Here is a 22,366-nt window from a genome sequence, read left to right as displayed (position 1 = left end):
GGGGAGGGGGAGGAGATTTTATGCTTTGACTCTTGTGATTTATTTACGTTCTTCCTGTTCTTTGTGGGGCTAGATAAGCTCTTGGGCTTTGTTGGCTTTGCCTTTCATACCCACGTGCGCACACCAAGGCCCTGTTCACTTCACACTCCACAAGTCTGCCCTGAGGATTATGCAGGAGGAAGCTGGTAACATCTGTGATACAATGGTGAATGCACCACTCAAGAGGATGCTGCATAAAGCCATGGCATGTATGGGAAGCCAAAAGTGGGTGGTGGTGGTGGGGATTTCTGGAGCAAAAAGGAAGGAGCTGAGAGCAGTTGAAGATGATTAGAATGATGCTAACAAAGGCAGGTAAAAAAATGTGAAAAATACACAAGTTAGCACAAAAGCACTATGAAACACAGCTGCTATAAGCAAGTATCTGGCAGTATAGGTCACAGTGTTGATTTACTACTTGTCCACTACCAGAATCAGTTCCTCCCCTGGAACCTGCAGCGCTCATGCTGTGGCAGCATCTGCGTGGTGGGATGGCAGGTGTGGGCAAAGGAGAGCTCTGAAGAGTTTTCTTGTGCCATGTATCTGACCCTGTCATCCACACGCAGATTGGTTTGATTGCAAATCATGGCATGTTTCATCGGATATGTTTCTGACTTTCTTATGGACCTTTTCCCCTTCCTGTGCCTCCTGTGCCAGATTTGGAGCTGCTCTGTGAAAATTGATGGACACTGTATGCTGGCCTGGTTATTGGGATGTCTGCTGTATGAATGTATTCCATTAACTCAGTAGGGGGCTCTCTGACATGTTGGCAGGAAGGAGGAGACTGGCTGGAGAAAGAGAGCCACCTCTCAGCCAACACTTAAGAGTCATTAAGGGATAATGCTGGAACTATTAGCTTGAAGGTGCAGCCAGCCCTGTAACTCTGATGCTTTTGACAGGGGAGGAGGGCATATTTCTGCACTGAACAGAGGAAGGGGTGCTTTGAGATTTCAGCCTCGGCGCTGAAATATACTTTCAGGACCAGCCCTCTCTAATCTCCTTTCTGGCAGTATAAGTTCAGCAGCTTGTGCTGTTTTGGTAACGTGATGCAAGTGGTCTGAGAGTGGGGCTTCCAGTTGAGTCATTTTCACTGGCCCTTCTCTCTTCACCTTGGTTTAGGGCTGAGAATTGCTCCTTTCCTCCCTGCTGAGGTTATTTCCAGTGTTCTCTTCGGAAAGGGGTGTGGAAGCAATGGTCATGTCTCAGTCAATGCATTTAATCAGCATTTGTGATTTCCCGTCTTCCTTTCCCCCACTCTGGCTGAGAATTACATTTTGTCTCCTCCTTGTTTCCTCCCTGTAAAATTAATAGAGAACTTTCTCTCAGTTGTAGGAAGTGGAGATGTAAAGCCAGCTCCAGTCCCTGAGTGGGAAGTGGAGAGTGGGAGAGAACTGAAGGTAGAGGGCGCCTTCTCAGTGCCAGCTGCTGATGGACAACCACTGACCAAAGAAACACAGGGACAGCCAGGAGAGCTGCTGTCACACAGCTTGGGGACTCAAAGCGGTGTCTCAAAGAAGAAAGTGAGTATGTCGGAATGCGCTGGTGCAGCCTGTGTACTGTGCAGAGACCTTGAGGAAACTTCCCATTTCCCTGCAGTATTGGAGTGAGTAAGGACACCAGGTGCCAAGTAGCATGATCCAAGCAAATAACTCCTCTGCTTTCTCTCTCATTTACAGAATGAGGCACCTATTACTAATGCTTTTTGCTCAGGGTCTGGAACCACTAACTGCATTTTTTTAAAGGAAATCTGATACATATTTTAATATCATCAATTTTGTAGCAAATGGTGTCTCAGCGTATGTCGCTGAGATACTGAATCATACAGCTTCCCCTAACTATGTTTCCAGCAATAATAGAATCAATAAATGACACAGGAAAGCTTCAGGATTAGAAATCTGGCTGTCCCAAGTCGATAGCTGCTTGTTAGGGGATTTGTCAGCCAATGCTGCTACGTTAGGCTGGGTCTGCACTAGAAACCTTTGCCAGTATAATAATGTTGCGTAGGGATATGATCTTTCTGATATGTGTGTACCAACAAAAGCCCTAGGGTAGACATGGTTATGCCAGCCAAAAATGCTTTTGACGCTGTAGCTTACTTTCTTCAGGGAACTGGTGTAAGAAGCTATACCAGCAATAGCACTCTTTGCTGGTATTGTCCACATGAGAAAGGTTTTGCTATACAAGTCCTTTAATGTCCGATTCTCATATTGCTGAAAACTTTAAATGCTTGGGAAAACAGATTCTCAGAGTTACTTGGATTTCAAATCCTCTTTTATCACAACTTATAGCAGAGGACTTAAAAAAATTGTTCCAAGCTGCCTCTTTCTTTAATGGTGACTTCATAACGCTGACAGCTTTATTAAATTCCAGAATATTCTAATTGAGATCCCCAAGACATTTAAAAAAAAAAACCCAACATGCCTCTGTCTTCAGTTTTGTGTGAGTTAACAAAATCTCTTCTGAACATAGTAGCTGTAAAGTTTCTATCATCATCAGAATTTTTCTAGATTCTAATTAATATTTTATGGTAACTTATCTCATTCAAAGAATTGGAGCTTCATGTGGTAAACATTGCCTCAAAATTATTATACAACAAACAATACTTACACAACAGTAGACAATAAACCATTGTGTGAAATGTCATACACCAGAATATATGTGGAGGGATGAACAGGGAACTTATTTTGTAATATAATTTTGGCAGAAATACCTACAGTTATGCATTTTTGTCACTGGCATAGTACGTTCCCTAATTTTATTGTGGTGTGGTCGGTGTGTGTTTGGGTGTTTTGGGTTTTGTTGTTGTTTTTAAAGCTGTAACTTCCAGCAGTGTGATTTTTGTATGTAGATAAGTGAAGATGACAACAGCTAAACAAATTTCACTGAGACTTGTGAACTGCCCACTTAAAACCTGGGCTTTCTGTGATGGTCAGAGAGCAATACACTCGCAGGGTGAAATTCATCCAATGTGGAATGTAGCCCATAGGGCTAGCCTGCTGGTTTGCTTTATTCTATCCTGCCTATTAGTTACAACCAAACGAGCAAACCAGTATTTTGTTTGGTTTACTCTGTTGTGTTTGGCTGTAACGCAAGGAGCACACAGGTCTGTATCCTGTATGATTTGGTTTCAGCAAGTTAGCATATGTATGGTGAAGTAGGCTTGTGACCTTTGGCATAGATAAATGGCCTAACAGTCACCCCTTAGGCCTGGTCCACAGTGTGTGTGCGCGCGCGTGTCTAAGTTACGCAACTTCAGCTACGTGAATAACGTAGCTGAAGTCAACGTACTTAGATCCACTTACCGCGGTGTCTTCACTGCAGTAAAGTCAATGGCTGACGCTCTCCCATCAACTCTAGACTAGATGCGATAAATCGACCCCTGCTGGATCAGTTGCTGCCCGTAATGTAGACAAGCTCTTAGACATGTCTACTGAAGAGTAGGAGTCGGAACTCAGTGGTAAACAGTGACCACAGGGAACATTGCAGGAACGTGGATGTAACAACCATAAACCAGTTCAGGCAAGAAGTGGCAGGTCTGAGAATGAGCTAATTGGCATTAATATGTATAAATATGTTAGGCTACAGAATAAGTGCACCCCAATATTATGTGGGTGAGGAAGTTAGACTTGGGCCTGGAAGGTTGGGCATTGGCATGAATATTCATGATAGTGCTCAGGCCCTATAAAGGGCAAACCACCACCTGGAATTATTATTCTGTTACTTTTTCCTCCTCTTTTGAGTTTTAGCCTTTTCCTTTATCTTTGAGTCTTTCAGCTGTCCATTTGTTAATTTAGCTACTCAGCATTTGACCCTTCAGCTCTATTATTCACCATCAGTCTTGGGCACGGAGCAGTCTGGACCGTTGGACCCATTTGGCAAAAGAATGGCCATACTGGGTCAAACCAGAGGTCCATCTAGCCCAGTATCCCATCTTCAGACAGTGGCCGATGCCAGGTGCTCCAAAGGGAATGAACAGAGCAGGGAATCATCAAGTGATCCATCCCCTGTCGCCCATTCCCAGCTTCTGGCAAACACAGGCTAGGGACACCATCTCTGTTAACACCCCTGTAGTCATAGGATAAAAAGGGATGTTAGTTACAGATTGTTTTACCATAATAAGCCATAAATCCATGGGAGCGACACGTCTACAACAACGCTGCATACACGTATTTCCATTGTCACTTTGGTTCCTGTAGGGACTGCGGTGCCAGATTCCTTGCACAGTCTCTCCTTCTCCAGTGTCGCATGCTGGTGAGCGAAGTGGTAGTTGGAGAGGGTATGCTTTCTCCCCGCCCCCAAGTCTCACGCACTCGCCGGATAACGATCATAAGGAGCAGCAGGAGGAAAATCTGACTTGTTTCAAGTAGGGAAAATAGAGAAATAATTTTATTAAAAATTGCCCGTGCCATAAACTAAAAATGCAAGCTGCAAATAAGCTGCAAATGCAAGCTGCAGTGTAAAGTACTGCTCACCCTCCCCTGACAGATAAATATTGATTAGCGATTATATCTCACTTCCTGATCTCTCTGAAAGTGAAGCCATTTTTCAACAGACAGCAAAAGCTGCAAGCGGTGTAGTCTGGAGTGAGTTGGATGATGCTAATCCCCTTTCCAGAAAGAGGAGAAAGGAGAAACCAGTCCAGTTTGAGGATAGCAGCCCATCTCCTACAAGTCCACAGCAGGTAGCTCTCATGAGTAGTTCCTCTACCCGGAGCAGCCTAAGCAAGCGCATCGCCCTGAAGCCCCAGTTACTAGCACAGGTGTCTGTTCTGGGTCCGCAGTTGGATGCCAGCCTGAAGTGATTAAACTTAATAACTGCTGTCAGCAGTTCCTGAATGGTCCCTGCCTGAGGCATTGGGCAGAGCCAGTGTCTCTGTAATTCCTGTGTAGGCGGAGTTCTGAATCTGGAACCAGTCTCTGGTCACAATCTGTGCTGGCAAATGAGGTGGATGGATTTGTTGTTTCTCTCCTTTCATCACATAGCTTGAAGTCTTTCCTGCCTCCAGCTTAACAGGGTGCTTTGTAGTAGCTGTCCATGTCTGTCCACATTCACCATTGCTCTCCTGCTGTTCTTTGCGCTTGGTTACCTGCGACCCAGCTGTATGCTCATTGGAGTGACAATCTGAAGCATGAGGTGGGAAGACCTTTGGTTTTTTTCCCACCTGCCTGAGTTTAAAACCAGCAAATACGGTGAATCTGGCCTGGGTTTGATAATTTTGACTGGCAGGTGGGTGAGGAAGCCAGCCAATCAGTTTTGGAAGAGGCCGTAAGAGGCTTCTCAGCCAGGAAGAGCCTGGCTTCAGGGAAACCCACAGACAGTGGGGAGCTGGAGCCAGTTCCCACAGGTTCCCAAGAACCGGTTGCTAAAATTAGACCTCCGTGGAGAACCGGTTGTTAAAGGGCCAGGAGGTGGGCAAAGGACCATCCTGTTGCTCCCAGGAGTCCCAGCTGGGGAGGCTGAGGCTCCCCCGGCCCTTCCCCTGCTTCCCCCCCAGCTGCAGCGTGGCCAGCCGCCGGCACCAGCTGGGCAGCTCAGCTGAGCTCGGGAGTCGTCCTGCTGCTGCTTTTTGAGTGGCCTGTGAGGGGGTCCTGCTGCAAGCTCCAGGGCTGGCCGGAGGGGAGGGGGCAAGTGGGGCAATTGGCCCGGGCCCTGCAGCGGCCCCTGGCCCCACGAGGATGTCTCCCCTGGGCCCTCCTCCGCTTCCCCCGTCCCGCAGAGCTGCAGCATGGCCAGCAGCTGGGCAGCTCAGCTGAGCTCCTGAGTTGTCCTGCTGCTTTGAGCTGCCAGCAAGGGAAGGGGGGAGGGGGCTGCAAGCTCTAGCGTTGCCAGGGGGGCAAGTGGGGCAATTTACCCCAGGCCCTGCAGGGGCCCCTGGCCCCACAGGTATGTCTCCCCCGGCCCCTCCCCTGCTCCCCCCCTCCCTTAAATCAGAACTTTTTATAGGGAACCGGTTGTTAAGATTTTGGCAGCTCATCACTGCCCACAGATATCACGCTCTCACGTTCAGCTAGTGTGTCCCTTCCATTGCTCCAAGCACTTTCGTCTCACCAGAACCATTATTGTGTGTTGTGAAACTGAGCCTTTTATTTCGTATTCTCAGTCGGGGGCATTGAACAGAATGTGTAAAATTCTTTAGTTTGACACTTGTGAGAGTGACACTGCTACTTTGCGGTAGCAGCAGTTAAAACTGTTCTAAGAATTTTTGTATCAGATTTGGTTTCTTTATCAATAAGAAGGTGGGGGAGGGAGCCTTTCCTGCCTACACACAGCCCCCTCCTTACATTGCCTGGACCCTCGATTTCACCTTCCCCAAAGAGTGAAATACTCTAGTAAATACAACCAGCTGTAATAATGGAGCAAGTGAGAAGCTGGCAGGAAGGCTTAGACAGTGTCCTTTTCACGGCATCATAATATTATACATTTTATACAGAACTTTTCATTCTGATGTTTTTCCCCCAAAGACCTTTACCAACCATAGATACAGGACTCCCTTCCTCATTCATGAAATGTAGCAGCCTCTGAGCTGCTGGAATATATATAAAACAGCGGTTCTGTACCTGCAAGAGTGTAGGACATGAAGTCAGGAAGAGTAAGGTAGCCACTTAAAATAGCAGTGCTTAGGTCAAATGCAGTTACCTAGTTTAGAATTTGGTTAGGACTCGCTTAGTTTTAAGTAGCTCACACAAAGCATTTTCCTTCTCTCTGAACTAAGGTAGGATTTTATTTTTTCCCCCTCCTGTTTCCCTTTGCCTTTAAAATCAGAAAGTGATGGCATAAGCAAGGATGTTTTAGGGGCTGGGGTTGGAGTATGACAGAGACGGACCAGTTATTCTGTCTCCACCTACGAGGGACACAGGGATTGAGGACATACCAACTATGTTAAGGGAAGCAGTGAATACAGGATTTCCCCACTATGAGTAAGCGAGGATGTGTGTGTGTTTTTTACTTCCCTACATAGAAAAAGAGAAAGAGGAATAAGAGTAAGAAGAATCCTTCCGACTCTGAGATGCAGGACTCTTTGACCTCTGTAAGTTCAGCACCTTGTAGTCTGGACTCTTCTTTGAGCTCAGAATTGGCTGGTGCAAAAAATCCAACCCAAGAAAGCCAAATCCAAGAGAATGAAGTGGCCAAAGCAGAGGCTGAGTCATCTCCCTGTAACAACAAAAGTCAGATTAAAAGTGACCATTCCTTATGCCCCTTGGGAAGTGAGGGTCAAAGTCCAGAGACGATTGTGGAAGACAATCCCAGCAGCAGTGACACCAGGCACCAGTCAGTGCAGAATGGTACCAATGATGAGCTTGCTCAGCCTGCAGGCTCCAGAGCTGCAGAAGAGAAGATGGAAGATGAAAGTTCCCCAAGTGATGGACAAATGGCCAGAGAAAATAAAGGATCTGACAAGAAAGAAAGAGAGAGCAGCCCCGCTGAAGTTGACCAGCCTTCAGGAAATAGATCAGATACCCAGACATCCGGGGGAGCCAGCGATGCACTGGCTTCCAAAGAGGAAGAGAGTGTGTCCTTAGGGTTTTCCTCCAATATGGAAGCACCTGCAAGTAAGGATTCAAATTCTGATGCAAACCATCAAAGTCAGAAGAAGAAAGTCTCCTTTCCTGAAGCTGAAACAACACGGAGCAGGAAAGTCGAACAAGAGAGCAAGCAGCAAGCAAGTGCTCCAGTTTCAAAGGTAAACTGCCAAATAACCATGTGATTATGTTGGAATAAGTTTCCTTCTTTTGAACTTTGAAATGGTTACTGCAGTAAAATGAAGCCTGTTCGTTTCTGCCACCCCAGTCGAACAACCCGAGGAAGTAGGGGGCGCTTTGCAGCATCTTGCCAGTCTGTTTGCACAGGTGTGTCTCACATCTGTGAACTCCTCTGTTCACCTTTGGTTAGTTCCAGGGGTGGAAGAGTTGCCCTTAGTACAAGACTAGCTATACTACGGTAGTCCAAGTGACTCTCCATTGCTGGGTGATTTACTAACCCATCTTGGGGTTAAGTCTTCTCCTCCCCTCTCCAAAGCCCCCATTGGGTTCAGCTTTATCTCTGAGCAGAACTTTATTCAGTGAAATGAGTGTAATTTTCAGCATTGCTCTTGTCAGTTTTCTCTCTGTTGTTAATGAAGCGGGTACAGCTGTTAAATGGCTCAGAATCCCTGTCAGTTTTTCCCCACAGAACCTGAAAAACACTATGTATTGAACTTTATCTCATGGTCCAGTCCCCGCCTCTCCCTCCATTCCCCAATCTCACAGCAATGCTCAGAACAGTCCACACACTACAGAAATGCATATACATTGCCTATGTTGCTTTATTATGCTGGCTTTACACCCCCTCTCAATGTGGGGTTCAGTCCCAGAATGGACCAGTTGAATTGCAGATATTTTCTCTTCCTTTATACCCCTTCCTCCAGGAACCTATGACTTGGTGACTTCTGCCAGTCAACACTGGCTTTCGATTCCATGTAAAACCTGATCAGAGCACTCTTGCAGCTCTGGCTGTTAGGTTGGTCAGAAGATTCGCCCTCGTTTCCTCTGGCCCTGGGGAGTGACAAACTGACCAGTCTGTGGAACTGAACCTAGCCGTGGTGCAGAACACTAAACGCAGGCCCAACTGAATCAGTTTTGAATTGGGTTGTTTGACATGCCACATCATACTTTAGATATCGCATGCTACCTTGAACAAATCCGGTTGGTTTCTATTAAAGTCGTGTCTTTGAGGTTCACTGCTTTTGATTCATTCTGGGTGTTTGTGTCACAGAACATGGAAGCGAAAGCCAAAGGAACCCCAAGAAAGGGGACACCCGAAGAAATGGAAAAGACAAATCAAACAAAGGCGATTGAAGCTCCTAAAGAAGATTATGCATCAGTTGTTTCAGGCAATAAGAAAGACAAGAAGCAGCAGAAAAATCAGGAAGCCAATGCAAATAGAATTAAGCCAAGGTAGAGTATGCCCTTTTTTTTTTTTTTAAGTGCTGTTGAAAGTAATGAGGATCAGCCAGTAGCTGCTATTGGGTAATTGTTAGATGGGTACTCTTCCATTTCAGCATAGACTAGGCTTAAAATAAAAGCTTCTTAGTGTTTGAATTATTCACAACTTTGCAAGCCAAGTGGCTGCATTTTTGGGGGGGGGTGTTGCTTTTGCACTTCAATGGAGTTTCGCCACGGGGAGGGGTTCTCCCATTGCTGTAGGTGATCCTCCTCCGTGGGAGTCGGTAGCTAGGTCGACAGAAGAATTCTCTTGTCAAACTAGCACTGTCTATTATGGGGACTTAGGTCAGCTTAACTACCTTGCTCAGAGTGACGTAGCTGGGTCAGTCTATTTTTCTGTTGTAGACCAGCCCTTAGATTCAGTGAGGTGGAAAGATACGAGAAGGTTGTTCCAGATGGGAGAAGCTACAGAGGAAGGGTTCTCTCACCAGCAGTGGTGAGATTACAGGGAGGAGGCAGTTGATAATGAGCAGAGTTAGCAGGAAGGTGATTAGAGAGAGACAGGATCTGTGAGGTAGGCAGGAAGTGGTCCATGAAGAGAGTCTTAAATAAGCAGGGCAGTTTTTCAAGTGGATTTTTCAATGAAACCAATAGGGAGCCCGTGAAGTTGCTTGAGGAGTGATGTTCTGTGGTCAGATTTCTTGGTACATGAAAAGGAATGGGCAGTAGCATTATTCTTCACATGCAAGAATCTGGACAGCTGGGACTTGAGGTGTCCAGATAGAAAGGATTGCAATTGTCAGGGTGAGAGTGGATGAAGGCACCAGTGACTCTTTCCTTACAGGCAGTCAAAGCTGTGGCAAACAGCAACATTGTCGTGGTTCGGTGGTTGGCAGATTGCAGAGAGCAGGAGATGAGGGAAAGAGAAATATGTCAGGGTCAAGAATGATGCAGAGCAACGTAGGGATATAGGAGGTGTCATAAACATACAGCTAAGGTTAGCCTGAAATCCCTCCTTTACCTGTAAGGGGTTAAGAAGCTCAAATAACCTGGTTGGCACCTGACCAAAAGGACCAATAAGAAAGGAAGATGCTTTCAAGTCTGGGGGGGGATGGCAGAGGGGGGAGAAGTTTTGTTTGCGCTCTCTCTCTGGACGAGAAAGGGACCAGGCAGGAAAAACATCTCCTAAAAACCTACCTGAAATGAGCATCTAAGATTACAAAAATTGTAAGTAAAGGCAAGGAATGCGTTAGATTATCTTTTGTTTTAGCTTGTGAATTTTCCCTATGCTAAGAGGGAGTTTTATTCCTGTTTCTTGTAACTTTGAAGCTAAGCCTAGAGGGGAATCCTCTGTATTTTAAATCTTTTTTTTATCCTGTAAAGTTACCTTCTATCCTGATTTTGCAGGTGTGATTCTTTTACTTTTTTTTTTTATTAATAAAATTCTTCTTTTAAGAACTTGATTTTTTTTTTCAGTGTCCTAAAAACCCAAGGGTTTGGTCTGTGCTCACATTGTACCAGTTGGTGAGGATATTATTCTCAAGCCTCCCCAGGAAAGGGGGCGAAGGGGCTTGGGGGAATATTTTGGGGAAACGGACTCCAAGTGGCCCTTTTCCTGAATCTTTGTTTAAATCACTTGGTGGTGGTAGCAATACCATCCAAGGACAAGGGAAGGATTTGTGCCTTGGGAAAGTTTTAACCTAAGCTGGTAGAAATAAGCTTAGGGGATCTTTCATGCAGGTCCCCCAGAGTTCAGAGTGGGGAGGGAACCCTGACCAGAGGTATGAGAGTTTTTTGAGGGTGCTGCTTCATCAGAAGTGGTCTTGCTGTATTTCCTGGGAGCAATATTTTGCATCCAAAATGTGGGTATATAATCACTGCTGAGTAATCAGAGGTTACATCCCAGACTGTTTGCCATCAGACAGTGACTAGTTAGGTTACAGGAGTGTGTTCTCTCTCTCAAGACCTGGCTATAGAAAGTTTCTTTCCTAATTTTTATCTTTGTATGTAATGCTCACTTTGCTCGGAGAATACTATGTATTGGCCTTCATATCTGGCCAGGTGGGGAGGAGTTTGCACTGAAACTGGTATTAATGCAACTCATGGAGTTGCTACAAATATGCAAGCAAACAAACAGCTGTTGGCTTTCATGAATTCATTTTGTTAAATTACACAAAATATTTAAATAGTATTTTAACTTTATTTTCTCTGTCATTACAGTCAGGTGAATCTTGGAGAGGGTGTCACAGTGTATTTCCATGCAATATTATCTAAAGACTTTAAGCTAAATCCTGATCAGCATAAAGTTTTCATCAAGGCACGTGGCATTTCAGGATATTTGAATTGGAAGGATAACATCTGTGAGTTGACCTGCACAAAGTAAGTACTTTTCTATAAGTTCCAACACTGCTTAATTTTAATTCAGTAGGTGGTCAGTCAGTTTTGGAATTTCAGTTAGTTAATTAGGTCCTTTGAATTTTCTAGGTAGTTTTTGTTTGGTTTCCCATAGAGTTGCCACCCTTCTGTTGTCACCTTTAACCATCCTCCTGCACACAAGCCTTTATCAAACTACCCTCTCACAACACTATCACCTAGTCGTCCTCTTCCATCCCCCAATCTGTGACTACTAGTGTTAAAGAAAAATAATGTACGGGTGAGTGGTGAAAGGGGCAGAGTTAAGGTTGTGGTATATGGTAGTTGTGGTAATGATAAGGTGTGTGCTTGTGTGTTTAAAGAGCTCATGATATATACTGTTAAGTGCTTTATCTTTTCAGTTCTTTGTAAGTGTGTGTGTGTGTGTGTGTGTGTGAGAGAGAGAACCCTAACTACTTCACAGTGATGTTTGTTGTTTGCTTGTATGATCATATCTCCTAGGAGCCCTGGTCAGGGACCAGGACCCCAGTGTGCTAGGTGTTGTGCAAACACAGAACAAAAACAGTCCCTGCCCTGAGAGCTTGTCTGTATGTGTGGGAGCCACAGTCGAGGAGGGAGAGAAACCAGCACCATAGAACGTAAAAGAAATATGTTGATTATGGGTCAATCCAGAAGTATTTGCTAGGCGAGTGAATATGTTTATATACCTAACATAAATAATAATAATAGCCCACTGGATGGTTGAGTGGTACACACAAAACTGCACTGTGCTCTGATGATTCTGAGGCCCTTATTTGGGAAAAGGGAGCAAATCTGAGATGTCTAGTTGTCACATTTAATTTCTGTTGCCGGGACCTGTGCATGTGCTCTTTGGCTGAATTCAGAGTTGTGCCCTCCTCAGCCGTTTAGTTGGGTATTGGGGCAAAATATCAAACGTATAATGAAGAGGGGGATCATTTTAAGTCTTTCCTCTCTTTATAAAAAATGGCAGTTGGGGAGGATAGCAAGTACTAGAGCAACCACTGTCTGACTTGCCTATTGTCTGAGCTTGCTGCCGCTGTTAAGCTGTTTTGTATTGAACAGGGACCTGGGAGAGCATGGACTCCTCATTGAGGGTTGTGTGACTATTTCCAAGGACAACATGAATAAACAATTTCCCTACAAATATTTTATTTCACGTGGCAAGGATGGAGAATATGAATTAATTTACAAACCTAGCCCAGAAGGAGTGATTGTGAATCGCTGTTTATACATACAATCCAATTATCTTAGCTCGGGAGGTAAGGTGATTTCCACAATGTGTGACTGTTTAGTCTTCATCATAATTATGCATGTTTAGCTATCTCTTATTTGCCAGACAATGCTGATGTTAATCAGCCTTATCAGTGACACCAGGCAAAAAAAACCATGTGAGAAAGCTTGGGGTATTGTGTAGAAATATGGAAGGACAGACTTTGATGAAATCATCTAACATAAATCATTTATCTTTAATGGCCTCTGATTCACACATTTAACACATGTATATCTGTACATATGTCGTATTTATTGAAATGTAATTGCTAGTCTGTGCTGCTGCCTTTGAAGTGCCAACATTCCAATAAAAAGTTGTCACACCAGATGTGACAGACTTGGTTCCTGGAAGAGCTTAGAATCTAAATGGAGATGTCAAAGAAAGGGTGGGAAGGGAAACGCACACAGAGAGGGGAAGTGACCTGTGGCCAAGCTTGGAACAGAACGTAGGTCTCCTTCATCCAACTCCAGTGTCCTGTGCACTACCTGTCCCGTGCTGGTCTGCTACCAGGTATGTGAGGCAGCAGAGAAACTGAAACACCTGCTTCTTGTCTTATAAGTTAAATGTGTTTTTAAAAAAACAAACAAAAAAAACCCCAACAAAAATATATATATATTTTTAATTATTAGATTGGCACCAGTATGATGATATAGTATGTACTAAACCCCATGATGGTTTGGTGAGCCGCATTATGAGTTTGGTTGGATGGGATGATCGGAAGAAAAATGTTGAGAGAGGGAAGCAGATAGCAGCAAAAATTATGCTAGAGACTATCTTCAGCATCCTCACCACATGGACCAACATCAACATGAAGAACTTTCTCAACCAGTTGCATCAGTTTTACATAGTGACTACGAAGCCAATGGTGTATGAGAGACAGCCGAAGGAATGGACATTGCTAGAGTTTGGAGAAAAGCAGGTATTCTAATTACATTTGACAGCGTATTGGGGAAGAGGTTGAAATCCAGTTATTAAATAAGCAATTTTAACTTTGCTATTGAGATCCTTAGTCTGTTTTGCCTCCTTAGATGGAAATAATGGATAATTTTCTGTTGTGTGATGGGGTGAGTTGTTTCCATATGTGACACTTATTATTTCCTGTTGCATGAAGTCCTACTCCCTGAACTTTTGGCCTTAGTTGCAGTATGAGGTTTAGTGCACCAATACTTGCTCACCAAATGGAGCCAGAGCATGGGGTGTGGTACTTACTGGCTTTAACAATGTTAATATTTAAATTATCACTGCGCACCTGAGTTAACACCCCACTGAGATAAACCGTACGACTCTTATCTCAGAGCTGTTGTCCCAGGCTCTTTGTAGACTTGGACATCTAGTGTCGATTACACTTGGCTCACGTTTGTGCGGTCATCTTTGCAACCATAACAGCTAGATACTTAAATTTTGAGATCCTGGAGCACAAAATATTGGCTTCAGAGAGGTGCCAGTATTGCATATAGACATGTCCTGACTATTTCCTGAGTAAAAATATTGGTAAACAATTTTTTTAAGTCTTTGCTACCATATCTCTCTTTGGCACACTAGGTTTTCTCTGTGCTTATTTTTAGTCCAAGCCTGACCCACTCTGGGTTATGAGGATATTGTATCCCAAATTTTCACATCTGACTGAGTTAGATTGGACTGGATTTCTTCTGGAGTCCATAATCTGCCACCAGGAGTCTTCATAGAATACTTCACCATCTCCTTAGGGTTTAAAGCTCTCCCTCCACAGATCTTCCGGACAAGGGGGGGATGGGGGGTTGGGGGGGTGGGGCGGAGTCCAGGCTCTAACCAAGTACTTAACTTTCTTTTTCTGGTGAGTTAAGAAAGTGTTTGGTTTTAAAATGACTTCTTACTTTTTTTCTTCCACCATTCACCTGTCTTTGGGATCCCTTCCCCATCTGAGGCCTAATCCAAAAGCCATTTGAGTAAATGGAAAGAATCATCTATTTGAATGGATTTTGGGTCAAGTCTATATTCCCTTTTTATTCTTTTTCCCCCTAATGAAGGGGCTAGATGTGGGTGGCTTCCTTTAGAGCTTAGCAATCCCCTTCCATTTTTTGTCAGAGAGGGTTGGTAGACAACAATTCCTCTAGCTGAACATGCTGCCTAAGCTGCATTTTTAAAAAATTTAAATATGTACACTTATCCTAAAGGCAGACCAAGGCTTGAAGGGGTTTTCCATGCCCAGTGAAGCAATATTTCACGTCAGACTTGAGGGCCTGGTATTAAATGAGGATATTGATCTAACTTGGTGGAATGATGACAATCAATGGGACACAGTATACCAGATACAAAGTATATAGGAATAATAGAGTTAGGTTGGGCTCGTGGGGGTGTTGCATTATATGTGAGAGAGAGCATAGATTCAAAGATAGTAAAAAATCTTAAACCAATCAAACTGTTCCATAGATTCTCTATGGATAGAAATTCCATGGTTGAATAATCAGAGTAGAGCAACAGGAATATACCAGTGACCACTTGACCAAGATGGAGACAATGGCTGTGAAAAGTCCAGGGAGATTAGAGCGGCTACAAAAACAGAAAACCCAATAATAATGGGTTTATTATAATATCTCCATATTGACTGGGACTATGTCCCCAATACATCTGTTAGTCTATAAGGTGCCACAGGATTCTTTGCTGCTTTTACAGATCCACGCTAACACGGCTCCCCCTCTGATACTAAAATTTCTAGACACTATTAATGACTGCTTCTTAGAGCAGCTAGTCCTGGGACCCTCAAGGGGAGAGGCAATTCTTGATTTAGTCCTAGTGGTACACACGATTTGGTCCAAGATCTGACTATAACTGAACCGCTTGTAATAGTGAGCACATTGTAATTAAATTTAACATCCTTGTAGGAGGGGGAAACACCAGAGAAACCCACCACAGTAGCGTTTAACTTCAGAAAGGGGAGCTACACAAAAAGGAGGAAGTTAGCTAAATGGAAATTAAAAGGAACAGTCACGAGGAAATGCCTGCAGGCTGCATGGAAACTTTTTTAAAATACCCTAACAGAAGCTCAAACTATATGCATACCCCAAATGAAAAAACAGTAAGAGGACCAAAAACATGCCACCATGGCTAAGCAAAAAAGTGAAAGAGGAGCTTAGAGACAAAAATGCATCCTTTAAAAATTAGAAGTCAAATCTTACTGAGGAAAATAGAAAGGAGCATAAACTCTGGCAAGTCAAGTGTAAAAATATAGGCCAAAAAAGAATGTGAAGAGCACTAGTAAAAGACCTAAGGCCTGATCTATATTTCACAGTTAGGTTGACATAAGGCAGCTTACATCGACCTGATTATGTCGGTGTTCACACTACAGCCTTGTCTTGCCGATGTAAGTGCCCTATTACACTGACATAACTCCACCTTCACGAGAGGTGTAGGGCTTATGTTGGTGTAGTTAGGGTGACACGGTGTCTGTGTTGACAAGACAGCCAACAGCTGATCTGTCTATTTCACAGCTCCATGTTAGAGCCCAGCTGCCCCCAGCTCCCCATTCCCAGCCGAGCTACTGCCCAGAAGCTCCCCGCTCAAGGAGCCGAGAAGCCCGGGCAGCTGCCGGGAGCAGGGAGGTGAGAGCTGGGGAGGTGTGTGTGTGTTGGGAGGTGCTGGGCTCCCAGTGGGCAACTTTGTGGAGGGCTCTCAGCACCCCACACTGTCCCTCTTCAGTCAGTGAGGACGCGTACCACCGACCCAAGGAGGGTAGCATGGACGTCAGCCACCACAGTAATTACTGCGGTGGCTGTAAATTGATCTAACATAGGTTGACTTAGGGCTGTAGTGTAGACATGCATGCCCTCATACTAACAGCAAAGTGTGTTTTAAGTACATCAGAAGCAGGTGATCCAGTGGTTATCGTCTATTTGGACCTTTGGGAAGTCTTTGACAAGGTCCCACACCAAAGACACTTAAGCAAAATAAACAGTCATGGGATAAGAAGGAAGGTCCTCTCATGGATAGTAAATACTAAACACAGGGTAGGAATAAGAACATAGAATGGCCAGACTGGGCCAGACCAAAGGTCCATCTAGCCCAGTGTCCTGTCTGCCGACAGTGGCCCATGCCAGGTGCCCCAGAGGGAATGAACAGAACAGGGAATCATCAAGTGATCCATCCCCTGTTGCCCATTCCCAGCTTCTGGCAAACAGAGGCTAAGGACACTATCCCTGCCCATCCTGGCTAATAAGTCCATCAGTAGTTATCTTCTGTGAATTTATCTAGTTCTTTTTTTGAACCCTGTTTATAGTCTTGGCCTTCACAACATCCACCTGCTAGGAGTTCCACAGGTTGACTGTGCGTTGTGTGGAAAAAAAATACTTCCTTTTGTTTGTTTTAAACTTGCTGCTGTATAACTGGGTTCAAAAAAGAATTTGATACGTTCATGGAGCATAGGTCTATTAATGACTATTAGCTAAGATGATCAGGGATGCAGCCCTATGTCTGGGTGTTCCTAAACCTCTGACTGCCAGAAACATGGACTGGAAAACAGGGGATGGATCACTCAATAATTGCCCTGTTCTGTTCACTCCTTCTGAAGCGTCTGGCACCGGCTACTGTTGAAAAACAGGATACGGGGCTAGAGGGACCATTGGTCTGACTCAGTGTGGCCATTCTTCTGTTCTGAGACCTAGAAACTTTGAGTGGTGCCTTTAGGAGCAACAGACTCTGGAAGGTTCAGTTCTGGTGGTGTGGAAGATGGCTTTATCTAACCAGTGTCACTTCGGCATCCATCTACAGTGGTCAGGCATGATGAAAATCCAAACACTCCTTTCTAGCATCATAAGCAGCAATAAATAGACCTTTGCCCTGCAATAAGCCAATCATCATTGATAGCTATCGGAACGGTATCCAATGGTATCTGAGGAATAGTGGGAAAGAGATAGAAATGACCCCTTTAAAAAAAAAAGTTGATCAGTGCAGTTGGATTATGTGCCTTTTTCCCCCTTCCTCTTTGTTTTAGGTGAAGGAGTTACTGGTGAACTACTTGAGAAAAGTAGCTCAGCCATTGCTTGATCAGAACAGCGCTAACGCGCCACCCGAGGATGTGACCGTGACGAGCCGGTTGGGGCTGGGGCTGATCAGTGTTATGCTGGGTGAATGCTATGCACTTCCAACACACAAAGAGGACCTGAGTCGGGTATGCAGCCTCCTGTGTTTGGAGCAGAAGCCACAAGGAATCCTACTCCATGAAATGAATCATAACAAGGAAGTGTTTTCAGTGGTTTTGTAGTAGGTATTTTATCAGTTTTGGGGTGTGTAAGGTGAGAGTGTGGCATTTAGTGGATGTGTGGAATGACTAAACTTATTAAAATGGTTGCCTCTGGTTAAAAGTATTAACTATGCATATTCCTCTTGCACTTTTCTTATCTATATTGGATGGGACTGAAGTGTGCATCAGTCAGCAAGGTATGCAGAACAGTCATGCTGTGGTATTTTTAATAAAAACAAAAACAAAAACTGGCTTGCTAATTCCCTCAGTTTTTATAAATCCTCTCAATCAGCTTGGGTCTTTTTTGTGTGTGGAAGATGTTTTGGGGGCATGAGGAGGTTGGAGATAGAGTGGCTATATGCATTGATAAACACAATGACATGCCCAACTCCACCCAGAGTTTGGTTGCAGAATGGAGGAAATTTGGCACAGACTAACATCATTTTACAGAAGGCCTGAAGATGGTTTGGAAGTTTATTCTTTACCATCTGATTTGGTTCTCAGGGGCTGTTTCCTCCCTCTTCCCATTTCTCAGCATTTGTTGTCTGTGAAAGTCCTTTGATAGATAGTCAACAGACTCATTTATTTATTAACTGCCTTCTGCAGAATGGTATACTCAACCCCTGTCTTCAGACATTTCCGTCTAAGGAGCCAGCTATCCCAGTGCCTTCAAGCTGGCACTTACTGCATGAGATGTTTCAAATACTTATAGTGATCACGGACATGTGTAGTAAAACGTTGCCTCTGTTCTTCAATTGTAATTGGGATAGGAGGTGTCAGTTTCCACAACTATAGTCCTATCAGCAGATTTTGTGAAGTGAAGACAAGGTTACAGCCTCTTTCCAGTCCTTCACTTGTACGTCCCTTCTGAGGAGGTGGTTGCAAGCTGATATAATAAAATGTCATTTGTAAATATGAACTTGCTCAGGCAGCGCCTCTGATATTTTTACTTTTGTGCCCAAAACTGTGTGACAAACATACTAGCCATTCCTAACATGGGTGATCTCTTATCCATTCTAGCATGAAACAGTACTTGAGCCACTTGTGCCAGAGATGCATCGATGAGCAAGTTGACCAGTGGGTGTGTATCCTCCCTGTTCTGCACTTTTTCACTGCTTCCTTTGACCTTGATGAAGGCATGAGGGTGGATAGTCACCTTAAATCTGAAGAGATCTGGGCAGGACTGGAAGGTCTTCCATTCATTGAGTTCAGGAAGAAACAGGAGGAGTCTTATAAGAAGTGAGTTTTCCAGAGTTACTTTGTTTTTGAAGTGCTTTACCACTGATGACGTCCCCATTGCTTAAAACTGTTGGCTGCTTAGCTCAGTTAGCTAAACACTTGACTACATCACCGTCAGTGGTTTGGGGTATATGAATACATCTTTTATTCTTCTTAATGTTTTAGGCTGAAAGTCCATGAGTGCACTTTACCAAATGGGGAATATAGAAGAAGGCAAAGTATCTGCATTGCATGCATGCATTGAACTGAATGTTGTAAGCTTGGTGACTCTGATATCTAATAGTGCCTGTCTGGAGAAATCCTGATTTTTCTAAGTTCTTCTGTCAAGGTTGCTTTAAATCTCATGTGACTGAAACATAATCTATAAAATAGAAGTCTTAATTTCTCAGAGGATTTCTTTATCTTAGTGCTCAACTCAAGCATCACAAATGTACATTCTTAACAATTTCAGATACTTTTTGGTGAGTTCTAATTAAATAAGCTTAAAAGAAAGAAAACTGTGCATGAGTCCTTTTGACATTTTGACGTGTAAGATGTTGAATGTAACTGCAGTGCATGCTGGAATTGTGTGTTTTTTGTTTTTTCCAGTGCTGTTAGCAAAAGCATGGTGTCTGACAGTGCATAATAGTGTAAAGAGGGAGCTGCTGCTGTGAAATCTCCAAGAAAGGGCAGGAGGAGCTGCACTCCATCCTGCCAAGGGGATGAAACCGGCACTATCCCTGTTAAATTGGGTGCCATAGTGGTCAATCCAGGCTCTGAGCAGACTTTCCCTGCTAGTGTGAAAAGTTAAATGCTGTTTAAAATGTATTTCATGTAAACCACTAGTAGCCAGATTCTGTCTCCCCTCCCTCCTTTGGGCCCTGTATATTGCTCTAGTGCCATAAAGGAGTGAGAAGGGCCCCCAAGGGAATTCTTTGACGTGGGAGCAATATGGGTCTGATGTACGCAGCCCAGGGCTGCAGTCCTTTCTCAGCTCCCAGCACAGGGGTGTTCCTAGAGTGGGAGTGGGGAATGGCTGGACCGTTCTGTGCTCCAGCAGTTCTGGGCTGTGGAGCAGCCCAGAAGTATTCAGTAAGGCTGCCATAAGTTAGAGCCGCTTCCCAGGGTCCCAGCACAGAATCTGGCCCAAATATAAAAGTACCTGTTTTTGGAGAGAGTGTGTGTATGAATAGTGTGTCCTTTTAATTCTCCCTGACATCAGGTTTGAATGCAGGAGGCACCAGAGTCCAAAGGAGACGTCTCTTTTTGTTAGTTTTCCATGTGCTATCCCAGTCTTCTGTCTAATTCACAGCCGTCCTCCCCCTTGTTCTTTTTCTGCCTGTCCAGAAGGGCCCTGCTGCAGCTGATGAAAGGAAAGAAGCACTTGATGGAAGTGGACCCAACACTAGTCAGGTCGTGGATCAGCCTGCTGCCTCTGGGGGACTTGGCAGAATTTTTGACTGATTTATCTGTTGAGCTGTTGGACTGTCTTCTAGGAATTTATCACAGGTTGCAGAACACCAGCATTACATGGCACAGTTGTGAGGTTTGTCTTCTGACTATTTTAACCAAGTAATGGTGAAGTCAATGGCATCAGTGAGAGTTGGGTGTCTAACCTGCTTAGGAGCTTTTGAAAATCTCACTAGGCAGCTATTTTCAACTTTTGGCACCTAAATATCTTTGAAAATCTGCCCCTAACTGCTTTATTGGGAGTCATTTCTGGATTATATGAACTGGGACATAAAAAGGTTGGAGAAGATTATTTTCTTAGAGTACTGAATTTCCTCTCCAGGCCTTATGACTTGAATTGGATACTGAGAATCTAGCTAGAGTGTGGAACAAATCAATTTTTGATATATTATTCTGCATCTGTCTGAAAAATGTTGACCTGTAGTTTAAATGAATATATGTTGCTCACTGCAAGATTGGTAATTTTTGCATTTGACATGCCACCTTTTGGTGTGTGTTTTTATTTATTTTTTATTTTTATTCCATGTCAATGCTGATTACAGTACATCTGTATTCATATAAAACAGGACAGTGGATAAGATGGTGTAGAAAACGTACGTTTACAGATGTGAATGATGTGGTGTTTATGCAAATCTATTTAGCCTTGGCAGAAATAATAATAATCTGGACCTTCTGTGGAGTTGCAAAATGACTGAGAATATGGCTGCAATTTGTGAATATTAATTTGCAGGATTTTTTTAAAATGATTGTTGCAGAAACCAGCGAAGTTAGGGATAGTCCCTAGATACAACTTTTCATTAGTAGCTCTCAGAATGCTTTGCAGGTGGAGAAACTGAGGCACGGAGAGGGGGAAATGATAAAAGCTTTAGAAACCTGACTTATGAGGAAAGTTGAAAAAACAGAGAGTGTTTAGCCTTGAGAAAAGAAGACTGAGGAACAACCTGATGATAGTCTTCCAGTATATTAAGGGCTGTTCTAAAGAGGACCATGCTCAATTGTTCTCCATGTCCACTGAAGGCAGGACAAGTAGTTTTGGGCTTAATTTGCAGCAAGGGAGATTTGGGTTAGATATTAGGGAAAACTTGCTAACTATAAGGGCAATTGAGCTCTGGAACAGGCTCCCAAGGGAGGTTGTGGAGTCCCCGTCATTGGAAGCTTTTCAAACTAGGTTGGACAGACCCCTGTCAGGGATGGTCTCGGTGTTCTTAGTCCTGCCACAGTGCAGGGGGCTGGACTCGATGACTTCTTGAGGTCCCTCCCAGCCCTACATTTCTATGATTCTATTCTATGAAGTGACTTGTCCAGGGGCAGAACCAGCAGTAGAACTCAGGTCTCTGCAGTCCCAGTCCAGTGCTCTAGCCTCTAGGCCATACTGCCTCAGGGTCATTCCTGCCCCTGCTTTGTAGTTCAGAGGAAAAGATGAAGTTTATCGTCACACATTTGAAAAGGTTAATGAAAACTACTAAATCTACTCCTTCCTCCTGTTGGATTTACCATATGGGTGTAATTCAAAAGTCAGGGACCAACATTTTCAGAAGTGATGATTAATCTTGGGTGGCTCAGGTTTTGTATGCTGAACATGAAAAACCTAAAGGGACCTGATCTGCAGAAAGTGGATGCTTAGAATGTTGTGTCTGTCTTTCCTAGATGGTAGAGAAACTTTTAGAAACGCTGTTGCATGTCCTGGATCGTAACCAGCACAGGTAAATGAAAGACTTCAGTACACTCTTCTTAACGCCTAATTCCCCTTTTGCCTTTGACACTGCGCTATGCCTCCCCTTCAGTGTGAGGTTCTATCTGGAGCAGTTTAGCTCTCTTACCTAACCGTAAGTTGCCCATAAA

At 44.0% G+C, this 22,366-nt stretch overlaps 1 protein-coding gene across 1 annotated transcript in view; it reads left to right on the top strand.

The window, feature by feature from the left end:
• The window catches only part of RNF213 (ring finger protein 213), an 81,306-nt gene that overhangs the window by 2,825 nt on the left and 56,115 nt on the right, over positions 1–22,366 (top strand). The window contains exons 2-12 of the mRNA XM_044982090.1: positions 1,363–1,556; positions 4,589–4,717; positions 6,995–7,717; positions 8,788–8,969; positions 11,178–11,336; positions 12,414–12,610; positions 13,251–13,540; positions 17,588–17,856; positions 18,857–19,075; positions 20,402–20,600; positions 22,172–22,227. Of these exons, the coding sequence (XP_044838025.1) occupies positions 1,363–1,556; positions 4,589–4,717; positions 6,995–7,717; positions 8,788–8,969; positions 11,178–11,336; positions 12,414–12,610; positions 13,251–13,540; positions 17,588–17,856; positions 18,857–19,075; positions 20,402–20,600; positions 22,172–22,227 (2,617 nt within the window). The remainder of the gene's footprint in view (positions 1–1,362; positions 1,557–4,588; positions 4,718–6,994; positions 7,718–8,787; positions 8,970–11,177; positions 11,337–12,413; positions 12,611–13,250; positions 13,541–17,587; positions 17,857–18,856; positions 19,076–20,401; positions 20,601–22,171; positions 22,228–22,366) is intronic.

Source organism: Mauremys mutica, chromosome 12 (genome assembly GCF_020497125.1).
Source record: "Mauremys mutica isolate MM-2020 ecotype Southern chromosome 12, ASM2049712v1, whole genome shotgun sequence".
NCBI lineage: Eukaryota > Metazoa > Chordata > Testudines > Geoemydidae > Mauremys > Mauremys mutica.
The sequence above is the reverse complement of the archived record's forward strand: the minus strand, read 5'-3'. Positions and strand labels throughout refer to the sequence as shown.